Raw genomic sequence first — 12282 nt, 5'->3', positions numbered from 1 at the left:
CACGGTGGGGTCGCCCAACTTTACATAAAATCAACAGTTAAAACTTAGTATTCACGAAATGAAATGGATAGATTTTTAGGGAATAAAAATGTTCTTCCCAGCCTTTTATCAATTCTGCTTATTTTTCTTATGACTTTGCTGCAATCACTTTAAAATTAAAACGTGTATTACTATGAGAGTTTTTGGAAACATGGATGTCACAAAAAATACAAATGAATCACATTATCAACAAATGAAATGTTGATATGTTCTGGATGAAAATTACACACATGTCCATCTCACACAGAACGTCGTGCAGCAACGCGCTTCCATATAATCAGTCTATGAAGAATAGCACAAATGGCCATAGATGGCAGCAAGACTACAGTTACAGTGTTAAGAGTGGAACCAGAACAATGGGTTTAGTCAGTCATGACCTTTGAGGAACCTGTGAGGGAGGGGGCCGGGACAGAAAAGAGATCTATAGGCACAAGAGAGGACAGAAAGGGGGGAAAATGGATGGACAGAGGGAAATGAGGGGAGATGGAAAGCTTTATTGGACAAAGGAGAGGACGAGAGAGAGAGAGAGAAAATAGAGATGTGAGAGAGAGGTACAGAGCTCCTAGCACAGAGAGGGAGAGAGAGGGAGTAGGGGGGGAGCTTGTTTCCCCTTTCTCTTCTCCCTCCACGTTTAAAAGCGAAACAGCTCTCTTTTTTTACACAGAGGAGGGTGCGTGGGGGGCAGTCCTGTACTTCCAACCTGCCTGGACTATAAGAAGTATTTAGTGTGCCGACCCTAACCCAAATACCAGACACAACACAGAGCTGCAGCCAGAGAGCCATCTGAGGACCTGACAGAACACAGGCATGAACGACATCAAGCTGGCCCTGCTGGGAAGCCAGGGGGCTGGGAAATCAGGTGAGAGCCTGGACATGGATTTTGTTTCAGACATAATGAGAAAAAATATGTAGGTCTCTCAGAATTGATTTGAGTAAAAATGCAAATACAAAATTACAGGTAAATCTACCTGGTTTATTAGTAGTGACAGAGACAAACAACAGAGAGAAGGTACCAGTTAGCCTGCTTGTTTTACCATCCAGACGCATAAATAAGTTGCTTTAATTTAAGCTGAAAGTCACTGTATTTCCTTTCAGTTTGATGTAATATGTAACATACTCTTTTTGTAGAGGGCTAACATCAAATAATCAATTCCTTGTTTTCTGTGATTACTAATCTGTGTCTCACTTTCTTGCTTAATCAAATCTAATAATTTGATTTAAGAATTTCACAACATAATGAAAATAATGTTGAGTCAAATACTTATTCCATATTTAAGTTTATATGCTTAGGATGGTGCCTGAAGAAATCCAACTTTTTTTTTCTCAAAATTGTTGCTGTTCTACACTAATCACTGGATGTATCATTGCAGATGCCATAAAATGGCATACTCAGTGTTCCAGCCTTTCACAAATGAGTTAAATTAAATTTGATCACAAGCCAGTGGAAGAAATTCCTTGTTAGGACGTAATGACACTCCTTCCTGAGCCTGGCTAAAATGTATATAATAAGATTGTAAATACTAGATACTAGACACAGACTGTCTGTCTGTATTTTGGGGGTGTTTCATCTTATCACAGTCTCCACATAAACAGATATGTGCTACTGAAGCTTGCTTTAGAGAAAGCTTAACAAATCTAATTTAAACAGCACAAAGGCTCCTGTACAGTAAAATAACAGCTCTACAATGTGATACATTTATGTAACATCTGTTCCGAGAACAAGTTTGTTCTAAGAAAGTTGTTTCTTGTAACTTTAGAGTCAAAAACTTGTTGATGCGCACAGTAGGCTTTACTGAATATCTACTGGAAAAAATATATGTCTCCTTTTTATCCATTGATTCTCTCATAGAGGAGTTGGCATTTACGGTTTTAGATAAAATGTGTAGAAGGATTGGATATTGAGACCTTGAAAGTTTTTCACAAGAGAAAATCAAAATGTGTGAGTGTTGGGTTTTGTAGTTGACCCGTTTGTGTGCCAGGTAGTCATGTGGTCAAGTTGATCCTCCTTGGCCTTGTAAACCACCAAGAAGAAGTAAAAAAAAAAAAAAAAAAAAAAAGATAAAATCAAAAATCTATATTAATTACCATTATTTTCCAAAATGGTCGTAGCAAGTCAGAAAATGGAAAACCTCTTTCTCCTGACGATTATCATAAATACAAACGGTAAACCAGAAAAAAAGTAACACAGATCTCTCAGATGCCACTGAATTTTTAATTAACGCCCTCTAGTCTTTTTTTTGTAAAGTGCAAAAACAAAAAAAAAATCTCACATGCCGACGCTACACGTGACGTCACGTCAATTTTTCACCTGTACGGACAGAAGTGAACATTCAAAATGCCTAAGACTAAACTTTTAAAAGTTTGGTTGTATTTCACTTTAAAAGATGCAGACTCGTCAACCTGCAACAAGTGCTCGAAGGTGATTTTGTGTAGGGGAGATAACACCTCAAATCTGTTTAAACAGCTGACGGCGCACAGCATTTTTTTAAAAGCTGACAAATGTATCGTCTTCGTTAGCCTGAAGGACCGCACACCAGTGGACCGCCGGAGAGGAGACCAGTTGGTACACTGTTGTTTTTATTTTGATAATTATGACGGTTTGTTGTGAATTTCATTTTATATTGGGTAATTTATTTCAAAAATGGCATAAAAAAACGGCACCGTTTTGGACAAAGTTCGTATTTTTTTCCATTCTCTAACCACCTGTTCAGCACCGTTTAAGCACCGGCACCGTTTCAAAAGTACCGGTTTGGCCCTGGTATGTGTAAAAACTCAACGGTACCCATCCCTAATGTATGTAGTGTTTGAATCTAATTTGCAAACAAACTTTGAAAAAAAACATAAGACTAACAGTTGGTTAATGTGACTTCCTAATCTCAGTTAATAATGAGTCCGCTATAAGGAACTGAACCAGCAAAATCTCCCACCTGCTGAATAGTATCTACAGACAAGTGAACAAATTTGCTGCAAATGCACCCCTGTGTCTGATTTGGTTTTTCTATCCTTTGGTTCTGCATTGTATGAGGACGCAAATAAATTGAGGTCTCAGGGTTTAACCAAAACAGTGAAGTAGTTAAACTCACCTCCAGAGGATCTTTGCCACAGTTAGATTAAAACTCATCTGTCATGTGTCAATTTCAAGGAGGAAAAGGGGAGCACATCACAGACGTTCTACCTGTGGCTTCACTTTATAGCGATGACAGTTTGAGCCATTTACTATTGCTTTACATGCCTAACTATTGCCAGATAAAAATGTGTTTTGGAGCTGATTTTCACCACTGAACTTTCCTTGGACTTTCAACAGTTGATGTGATCATACCTTACAATTGCCAGGTCAGACACATTCCAGAATGTATTTTTAAACTGTAGTGAAAACCGCTGTCTAGGCAGATGCCAGGGGAGTTATAGGACCCTTGTTGCTGTTCAGGGTCTTGTTGCATTTATCAGTATTCGAACTCTGTGGTGGTGGTTAAGACTGACTGACTCTGTGCTGCATTCAATTCTCATAAAACAATGGGAAGTCTCAATTCTCGAAGCCAGAAAGAATAGCGTTACTGTGGAGATGCTGTAATCTCTTGAGGCTGTGTGTGAATGCCTTTGTCCATTTAATATGTTTTTTTTGTTTGTTTTTTCTAGTCTTTGCTTTTCAGCTCTTCTCTTTTGGTGCATGTATCGGCCATTCTATGAAGGTAGCCACTTAAGAATTCCTTTTGAGTTTACTGTCTTTTTCCAGTTTACATGCATGACTAACTTGCTGTAGGTATCTTATATTTGCGTGTCCCTGTAGCCCAAGTACAACCTCTCTGCAACCCCTCTAGAGGCCCACCACCAACAACAAGCTTTCACAGTTCAGCACTTGAAACTTCAGCTTTTAATTGAGAGTGGTTGTCTGCGGCACCAAAAGCGAACCAGTCAGTCGGTTTTATGTTTTGCTTCCAGTAAAGAGGCAAAGCAGAGGGATAAATATAAAGATTCAGCTCGCCAAGTGTGCACACAAACCCTCCAGCAAAGCCATGCGACCTCTTTCATGTGAGGCTACAGTTTCACCGCACCAATCCCAGAGACGGTTGGCACTGTGTTGTGCCTGCAGGGTTGAATAGGTGTCCTTTATATCCCCCCACTGCTACCACCTGTAAGGGATGAGAGTTTTATGATGCTATGATTCATTAGGTTTTTTTTTTCTTTTTTGTCTTTTCAAATCTTCTGGTTCCTCAAGCTGTCCTTGTGCGGTTCCTGACCAGACGCTTCATCGGCGAATACGCCTCGAACGCCAGTAAGTGTTTCCAGATTTGATGAAAGTGGTGCTTTGATGAGGGTTCGGTTTTTGGTCCTGGAGAAACGGGCTTGTCTACAGACACCTAGGATATTGCCATTCAGTCACGTAGAAAAATTTGTATAAATTCCAGTTGAGCGTTCATGTGCTAAAAGGAACACTTTGTACTTTTGGGATTTTTTTTTTCCTTCAAGAGTTTAATATAAAAATCAGGGGTCTTTTTTTGAATCTTCCTCACAGACTCCCTGTACCATAAAAGGATGTCAATTGATGGCAGGCAGCTGAATCTGGAGGTGTTTGACCCCTGCTCTCAGGTACAGCATATCTCAAACACACACTTTAAGACCATCCGAACTTGTTTTCAGAACTGTTAGAAAAAACTGCAGTAAGATTCCATTTGCGAGTTATTTGATTTACTCCTGCATCTCATGGGTGCACTTTAATACAACTCGTAGTATATTTTTACTCTCCACCTAATGGATTAATGGACCTGAGAAGGAAAAAACTGAAGCAAAGGAGAATGTGGGTCTAGAGAACGCGAACAAAAACCACCTACTTGAGCTGTCAGTGTAATTTTCTAGCATTATTATTTTGTTTGAGTGATAGTCACTACTGGAGACCACAACCAGCATTCACCTGTATCTGTTACTGTCTATTCAGAATGACTGTAAAAGGGTTTCAGATAGCAGCAGTAAAACACTGGGTGGATTTAGAGCAGTTGGGGAAGCTGCGGTACATGTCTGTGACCTTGAGAATGTCGTGGTCATATATTTACCTCGTGCCGGCACGTGCGCGATTCGTACGGCACTTAAAGTTGGGAATCCAAAAGGTTTATGAGAGCGTCCTGAGGCGATGTGTGCCAGAGGTTGTCCTTTTGAAGAAGGGAGCCATATAACTTCCTCACTTCTCCTGCAACATTACTAAAGACCTAAGAGGCCTGTTTCTACAGCGTTAGTATTTTATTAGAATACCCCCAGGCTCAGAAGAACAAGGACCGGTCATTGTCTTTTCGTCAGTTAAACTCGCTCTAATGCCACCCTTATAGAAGCAACGCTGAGTCAATATCCTGCCCTTCTGAACTGGACTGCAGAAAGAAACAGAGTCAATAAAGAGAAAAGGTCTCAATGGGTTTTTATAGTGCTCCGACGTGTCCCTGGGCCTCATGTCCTTTTCACTCGCCTTATGTAGCCTCAAGGTCACAAAAACATGTTGCTGGTATTGTTTAAGTTCTGCAGTGCATGCTCAAAAATGTGTAAAATACAATTTGAGACCAAGTGTGTAATTGTTGCCTTGTCATGTATTTTTGTTACTACTAGAGATGTGTTGTTGGTGACAAATGATAATTCATGGTCTCATCCATCCTCCTGTATTTAGGTTAATTTGTCAGGAGCACCTTGAAGGAACTCAAGAATGAGCTGATTAGAATTAAGTAGTCAAGAGACAATGTTAATTGACTTGCAAGGAAAAATTACAAAAGGTCAAAGGCCAACTTCACTGTAACATCATAATGATGTCATTATTACCTACAGTAAATGGGTTTGAATAGACATGCATGGAACTGGTCTTGTTAGTTACTGATTTTATAGTAAATACTAGCATGCCGGTGTATCTGTGCATCTCTGTGAGCCAATCAGGGGACATCGTACTTGCAGCTTAAAATAAGTGTATAAAGTTAAATCAAAAAGTATTTATAAAAGTGCCACCGTCTGTAAAGTGATTGTCACAACAAATGCACATATTAATAATGTCATTATATAATTAGCAGCTCATTTGATATTTGTTCGTTAGGGCAACCTGAGTTAAATTCAATTTGACAGAAGACCACATGCATAGAACACTGATTGTAACTGTTTCCGTCGGCTCGACTGCGAGAGCAAACCAGATATTTTGAACCCGAGTTTCAAAATAAAAGCACGTGTTTTTCTTGGCAGACCTCAGAGGCCAGATGTATTCTGGAGGAGCCAGTGGACTGGGCAGATGGCTTTGTGGTGGTGTACAACATCAGCGACCGCACTTCCTTCATCAATGCCAAGAACATCCTGAGGCAAATACGGGAGGCGCGCGTGGAGAACTGCAAAGGGTCAGGAGCAACATGACACTGTTTGGTCTTAGAAAATATTTCGGGTAACACTGAGAAGATGCATAAACCATATTTAAAGGAAAATATATTTACCCCAAAATGTCAGCTAAAGAAATAGATGTAGATTTATTTTTGTGTAATTGTTCCCAAATGAGTGTTGAGGTGTGAATAGGAAAACACGTTGCTTCCTAAATTGTAACAAGAGTCAGGCCATCACATGTTAAAAGTTACCCTTCAGGTTCCATGTAAAACATTTAAATAGTCAAAAGAACAAACCAGAATGCTGTACCTTTACCATGTAACCCGACCTTGATGCAAACATTATCGGGAAACAGAACAAAACAAGTATTGTTTCCCTGGTTCCTTTGAAGCTGAACACAGATCTTCATGCAGTTCTGAGTTTGAGGAATGCTGGGAGTCCTGACTGGCCCTGGCAGACTCAAACTGATAAATGATTCATGGTGACGAGCGAGGGATTCGCTGTGAACCTACAGGCATTTAGTTAATTTGGAGTGCAGAGAAATGGGCCATTCACATCCATCAAGCTGCCTGGCCTGTGCCAAGCCGCCCCGATAACGCGGAGGGAAAAGATGAGTAGTGTGGTGGCAGGTATGCAGATCAGTAGTTGGTAGTGGAGATAAGGAGTGGAAATATTAGATTTTGTGTACATAAATCAAACGCAACCAGCCTAAAATATCTGCTTTACAGTCAGAAGGGGAGAGTAAGTTTAGAGCGAGGAGAGTGCTGGGTGCGTTGGCTGGCCTGAAAACAGCCCAGACCTAATTTGGAAGCAGAGTATATGAAAAGGTTCCACGTGAGTAAATCTGAAAGCAAACTAAAGATAAACCATACATCATGAGCATGCGCTAAATGAAGAAAAGCCTGCGTAGATAAATTAATGTTATGAAACAGAAAGTTGCATACTGCAATGTTATGAAGTGGTGCTGCGTTCCTTTAACCATTCGATTTCCTCTAAAGTTACTTTACTTCAATTTGCAAAGTTAACTGAATTATTTGATCTAAAAAAAAAATACAGTTCTGTGAGCTCTTCAGCAAATGCTGATTTTCCAGGATGCCTCTGTTTCAGGGAGGTGGACGTTCCCGTGTGCCTGGTGGGTAACAAGCAGGACCTGTGCCACGCGCGGCAGGTGCGTGAGGACGAAGGCCGCTGCCTGGCGCAGGAGAACCGCTGCCACTTCCAGGAGGTCTCAGCGGCCGAGAGCTACCAGGACATCGCCACCCTCTTCACGCAGCTCATCAGGCAGGTGATGGAGCACCTGAAGTACCGAGCCGACCGGCGACGCTACAGCGGCTCCAAGTCCATGGCCAAACTCATCAACAATGTGTTTGGCAAGAGGAGGAAGTCGGTGTGATCGGCTCAGGGAAGAGAGCGCTCGATCAGCCGGACGGACTGGGATGTTAGAGCCGGCGATCGAAGTGATCTCACCTGCTGGGTCAGAAAACTGTTGAGGATACGGACGGTGGTGACGGCGCTAACCTTGTGTACATATAGTGAGCATCTAATGGCTGCAAAATCCACAGGCATATATCAGCCTTGTGAACTTGTTTGACAATTTTTTTGCAAAGGTCTCTGCTTTAGAAAGTGCTAATAAGGTTTTAGTGATCCGAACAGAGCAGGTTACTCACCATGTCAAGAGTTTCCAGGAGAAAACGGGAAAGTGTGGAAAACATATTCACTACGTAACGTTTAGCTTTTATTCAGCCTTTTCTGGGTAAATGGACTTTGATTCCATTACAGCCTGTGTGTGCTCACATAGTCCAGTGTGTCAGGTGTGTGAAAGTGTTGTTGAAAGTTCAAGAGCCTTTTACAAATCAGATTTCAGAGTCAGACCAACAGTTTTCACACGTGGTGATTTGACGGTAAAGAGAGCCTCAATACCTCACCTGGTTGAGAGGCCCGATGAACCGTGGGTATATTCCTCGTTGCAGCGGCGTAGGTTCTCCCCCCTGAGAAAAGAAGTATAATAAAAGTCATTTATTTCATTTTTTTCAAGAATGAAACCAAACACACGGTGTCTGCTTTCAATACTTTGCAGGTTTGAGCACAGTTTAAACCTTTCCAGTCATAATATCTGGTTCGTTTATGGACATTTTTTTTTCTAAACATAAATGCTGAAACAATCTCCGATTGTCTCATTTCCCCCGCATCAGACGGTCCATCTGCTCATCGTGCGGTCATGTCACAACAACGGTGGGCATGCCAGACCTATTAGTTGCTGATTAGCCAGTGACAGTGAAAAGTTGTGGCCAAATATTTGTTCAGGATTCACCACAGTCGCCCTCATCAGAGTGCTCGCAGCGTGTTACCAACTACTGGCCAACGCTGCAGCATGCCGAGTGAAAATATCAACATATGCACGATCCTGAGGTTACCCCACTCAAGCCTTGCTGTGCTTAGAGTACGCCCTGTCTCTGTGATTGGTTCAGTTGATTGGACCACCACGGTGTAATACTCAGCAGGTTTCTGCAGTCCACTGTTCTGCAGCCTGCTGCTCATCATGTTTTATCTTTTAGATGAGGAAAAAGACAGTTTTTGTGTGTTCTCTGCCAGTTTATTAATAATTATACACTTTTTAAAAAAAAATTATTTTCATAGTAACGCTACACTTTAGGACCCCTAATGCTTGTTTTAGTTTTTTACTCCAATGGTTGTTATAGGACTTCTGTCTAAAATCCCTCCCCAGCGTTCATGCATAACACAATTATTAATGTTAAATTAATTCTGTTTGAAGCCAAAGTCTGAGAAGAAGGATTCCAATTAAGTTGAAAAACAAATTCTTTGCCTAATTAAACGGCAACAAAAGGTTCAAACTTGAGACCCGACGAGTGGAGCCTTCATTAGTCAGATTCCAGCCTTCTTCACGATGACAGATTGGATCCTCCTGTGCGTGGATGACGTCGGTCCTGCACAAAACTGTGGAGAGACGCTCAGCTACTCTACACAGATGATTCTTTGCAGCTGCTCTTTGCTGTGTGCATTTAACATTTTAACGTTCTGCTTTCATTTCCCACATAGTAGCTCTAATCATTTTATTCCTCGCTGACTGGGAGTCGTAAATGATTATGGTGAGAGAAACCACAAGTTGAAGTTGGTGTGGGTTAGGGTTATTGTAAAATCATTTGATTCTGGACTTTTTCCTTCAGAATTCTGAAAAATGTTTGCACAGTTTTACACATCCCTTTCTGTAGTTTTAGATCATTGTAAATTTTCTGACTTCATAGTGCCATCTGCACATGCAACATTTCAAATCAATAATCGCCGTTCGTTTTCACATCGCCTCCCAGCGTTCCGTCTTGCTGTTTTGTGCTACTTTGTGCGAAACATCTGGTTCCCACAGATCATCTCTGAGCCAACCTGTTTGTTTTTTCAGCGAATTGTGTTTCGTATCACGTGTTTTATGGCTTCTGTTGTTTTAGTACGGAGCCTCTAATAACTTCCAAACCCCTGCTGCAGTGTGTTTCAATTAGACGCAGCCATGCAAACTCACTTTTGTTTCAGGGGTCACAGGTAACTTTTATTATTATTATTATTATTATTATTATTATTATTATTTTTTTTTTTTTTTTTTTAGATTTTTGCTGGTTTAATGCACCCAGTCTTGCTGTTCATATATTTTATGTATTTTGTACATATTCACTGATGCATGTCAAATGATCATGCTTGTATTTATTTGTTTCCAAGAAAGAAATATCCTCAACATACTTCAAACACATACCAAGTAAGGGCATGAACTCAGTCACAGTGTTTTTATTGTTTGATGCAGTTATGTCACAATGATGCTGTACAGAAAGAATGTCCCACACATCATTAAAAAAAAAAGAAAAGTTCATGTATACAGTGTTTTGTATGAATGTTCTTTTTGCAAATGCTGTAAAAACACTGGTTGTTCCAGAGGAAATTAAAGTTAAACATTAAAGCTTAATAAGAGGGCTGTTTTAGTTCTCCAGAGGGGCCGCTGCATCACTTTGAACTTAACTTTAATTGGATGACCGGGAGAGGAGGCGTTTATCTGAAGCCATCAGAAAAAGAGGAATTTCCTGTGTGTATTTACTAAAAATAGCGCCACTGGAAGCAGGAGAAGCGAGAAATGCACCATTGTTATTATGAATCTTGGCCTCTGAAACAAATGCAATGATCCCAAATCTTTCCACTAGGTGGCAGCACAGATAACCAAACATTGTGAATAAGTGTTTTATTTTGCCCCTGTAAATTTACGGGACTTGACAAATTACACACTGAAACACTTCACAGCCTTTTTCCCCAGAACACGTTTTTGAAAAAAATAAATAAAAAAAAGAACAGTTGCATTCTATTTAAAGGAGGTCCTATTGCTGTGCACATGCAGCTGAACGTTAATTCCACAAATAGAAATATCTGACAATAAGAATGAAGGAAAAAAATGAATGAAAATGAATTACATGCTACAGGTGAGTGACAAATTCATGAAAAGAAGATGTACTCCGATCAGCCACAACATTATGACCACTGGCAGGAGAAGTGAATAAGATTGACCATCTTGTGACAATTCAGTGTTCTGTTAGGAAACATTTGGACTTTTTGGACCTGACATTTATGTGAATGTTACTTAGATGTGTAGCACCCACCAGACCCCCCACCAGACTTCAGCACAAGGTGTTGACCTGGCCTCCAAATTCATTAGGTCGCAAACTGATTAGTATCTGGTGGGATGATCCCCAGAGGCCCCTCCCCTCAGCCGATAGGACCCAAAGACCCCCACTAACAACATCCTGTTATCAGACACCACAGGACGCCCTCAGAAAGACCATGTCAATTCTCTGATGAGTTGCAACTGTTTTGGAGGAACAATGGAGACCTTCACAATATTAAGCCATAATGACAGGTCATAATGTTATGCCTGATCGGTGTAGGTGGTGGTGAGAGATGTCTGACATTGAACTGCCAGAGGGGATGAGCTTCAATAGCAAACCAAACTGAGTTCCATCCTTGTAGCCAAACAATTGGAGTACACCCAGCTGTGTAGCTGTAGTTTTATATTTCTGCTTGTATATTCGTATTTTTTTCTCCTATGAGCTGTTCCCTAATTTGTAACCATGTGCCTTTGTTAGAACTGAGATGAGAAAAATTCGTTTTTTTTGGTTTTTTTTTTACAGATTACCATCTTTATGGTCCCATTAAAAAGAAAAAAAAAATATCTAAAGAAAAAATCTAAATCAGAGACAACTTTATTGGGCAATTATTTTTTAAGCACGCAGGGTATTTGATTTTGATTTCTAACAGACATGGATGGATTACCTAACGGATCCACCAGGCACAGACCCTGGGGCCCAGGGGTTGGGAGGGGAGGCTGCGGCTGCGGCTTCTCCATGAAGTGACAGTTAACATTTGTTGTTGGAAAGTCAATCCATCAGCCACAACGAGACACATAATGAGATGCAAGATGAAATGAAACAATGACCACAAAGAGGAGCAAAACAGCTAGAAAGAGATGCGAACGCAGAGATGCCGAACTACGACAAAGGGATGAAAAATGACCTCAGAGAAACACAAAATGAAGACAATGAGAAAAATAGCAGTCAAGAAAAGAAAAATGACCACAGAGCCATGTAAAACAATGAGAATAAATAATGACCACAAAGAGATGTATAGCTTAACAACCTTGCCTACTTGGAAAACAACCAAAAATGGATTCAAAGCAGTGACATAAGGATGTAAACGGGTCTTAACGAGAAAACAAATGATGACAAATGACGACACAGACTTTAAAACCAGAACATGGGGACGTAAAACAACCACAGAGAAACGCAAAACGACTACAAAGATTTATTTGGAAGGGGAAAATCCAAAAAGAGGTTCTAAACGACAAGAAACAAATCAATAGTCTGGACA

The 12282-nt window shown here is 40.5% G+C and overlaps 1 protein-coding gene across 2 annotated transcripts; it reads left to right on the top strand.

Annotated features, from left to right (window-relative positions):
* The first annotated feature begins 515 nt into the window (after window positions 1–515).
* Window positions 516–10649, top strand: LOC125015575 (ras-related and estrogen-regulated growth inhibitor-like protein). Of its 2 annotated transcripts, none has more exons than XM_047597574.1 (5): window positions 516–898; window positions 4256–4312; window positions 4553–4626; window positions 6244–6392; window positions 7480–10647. In XM_047597574.1, exons 1-5 carry the CDS (start codon window positions 847–849, stop codon window positions 7763–7765), a joined length of 618 nt encoding a protein of 205 aa, XP_047453530.1. In that variant the 5' UTR covers window positions 516–846; the 3' UTR covers window positions 7766–10647. The 2 variants fall into 2 exon arrangements, with proteins under 2 accessions (XP_047453530.1, XP_047453531.1); XM_047597575.1 differs by lacking the exon at window positions 516–898 and adding an exon at window positions 3686–3728 and having other exon boundaries at window positions 7480–10649.
* The last annotated feature ends 1633 nt before the right edge of the window (window positions 10650–12282 follow it).

Source organism: Mugil cephalus, chromosome 10, assembly GCF_022458985.1.
Source record: "Mugil cephalus isolate CIBA_MC_2020 chromosome 10, CIBA_Mcephalus_1.1, whole genome shotgun sequence".
Taxonomy (NCBI): domain Eukaryota; kingdom Metazoa; phylum Chordata; class Actinopteri; order Mugiliformes; family Mugilidae; genus Mugil; species Mugil cephalus.
This window is presented reverse-complemented; position numbering and strand designations above follow the sequence as displayed.

Excerpts from the sequence above, each read along its gene's own strand:
- LOC125015575 (XM_047597574.1), top strand. The coding sequence starts at position 847 with ATGAACGACATCAAGCTGGCCCTGCTGGGAAGCCAGGGGGCTGGGAAA. Across the intron at positions 899-4,255 it reads CCAGGGGGCTGGGAAATCAG|CTGTCCTTGTGCGGTTCCTG; the intron begins GTGAGAGCCTGG and ends TGGTTCCTCAAG. Across the intron at positions 4,627-6,243 it reads TGTTTGACCCCTGCTCTCAG|ACCTCAGAGGCCAGATGTAT; the intron begins GTACAGCATATC and ends TTTTCTTGGCAG.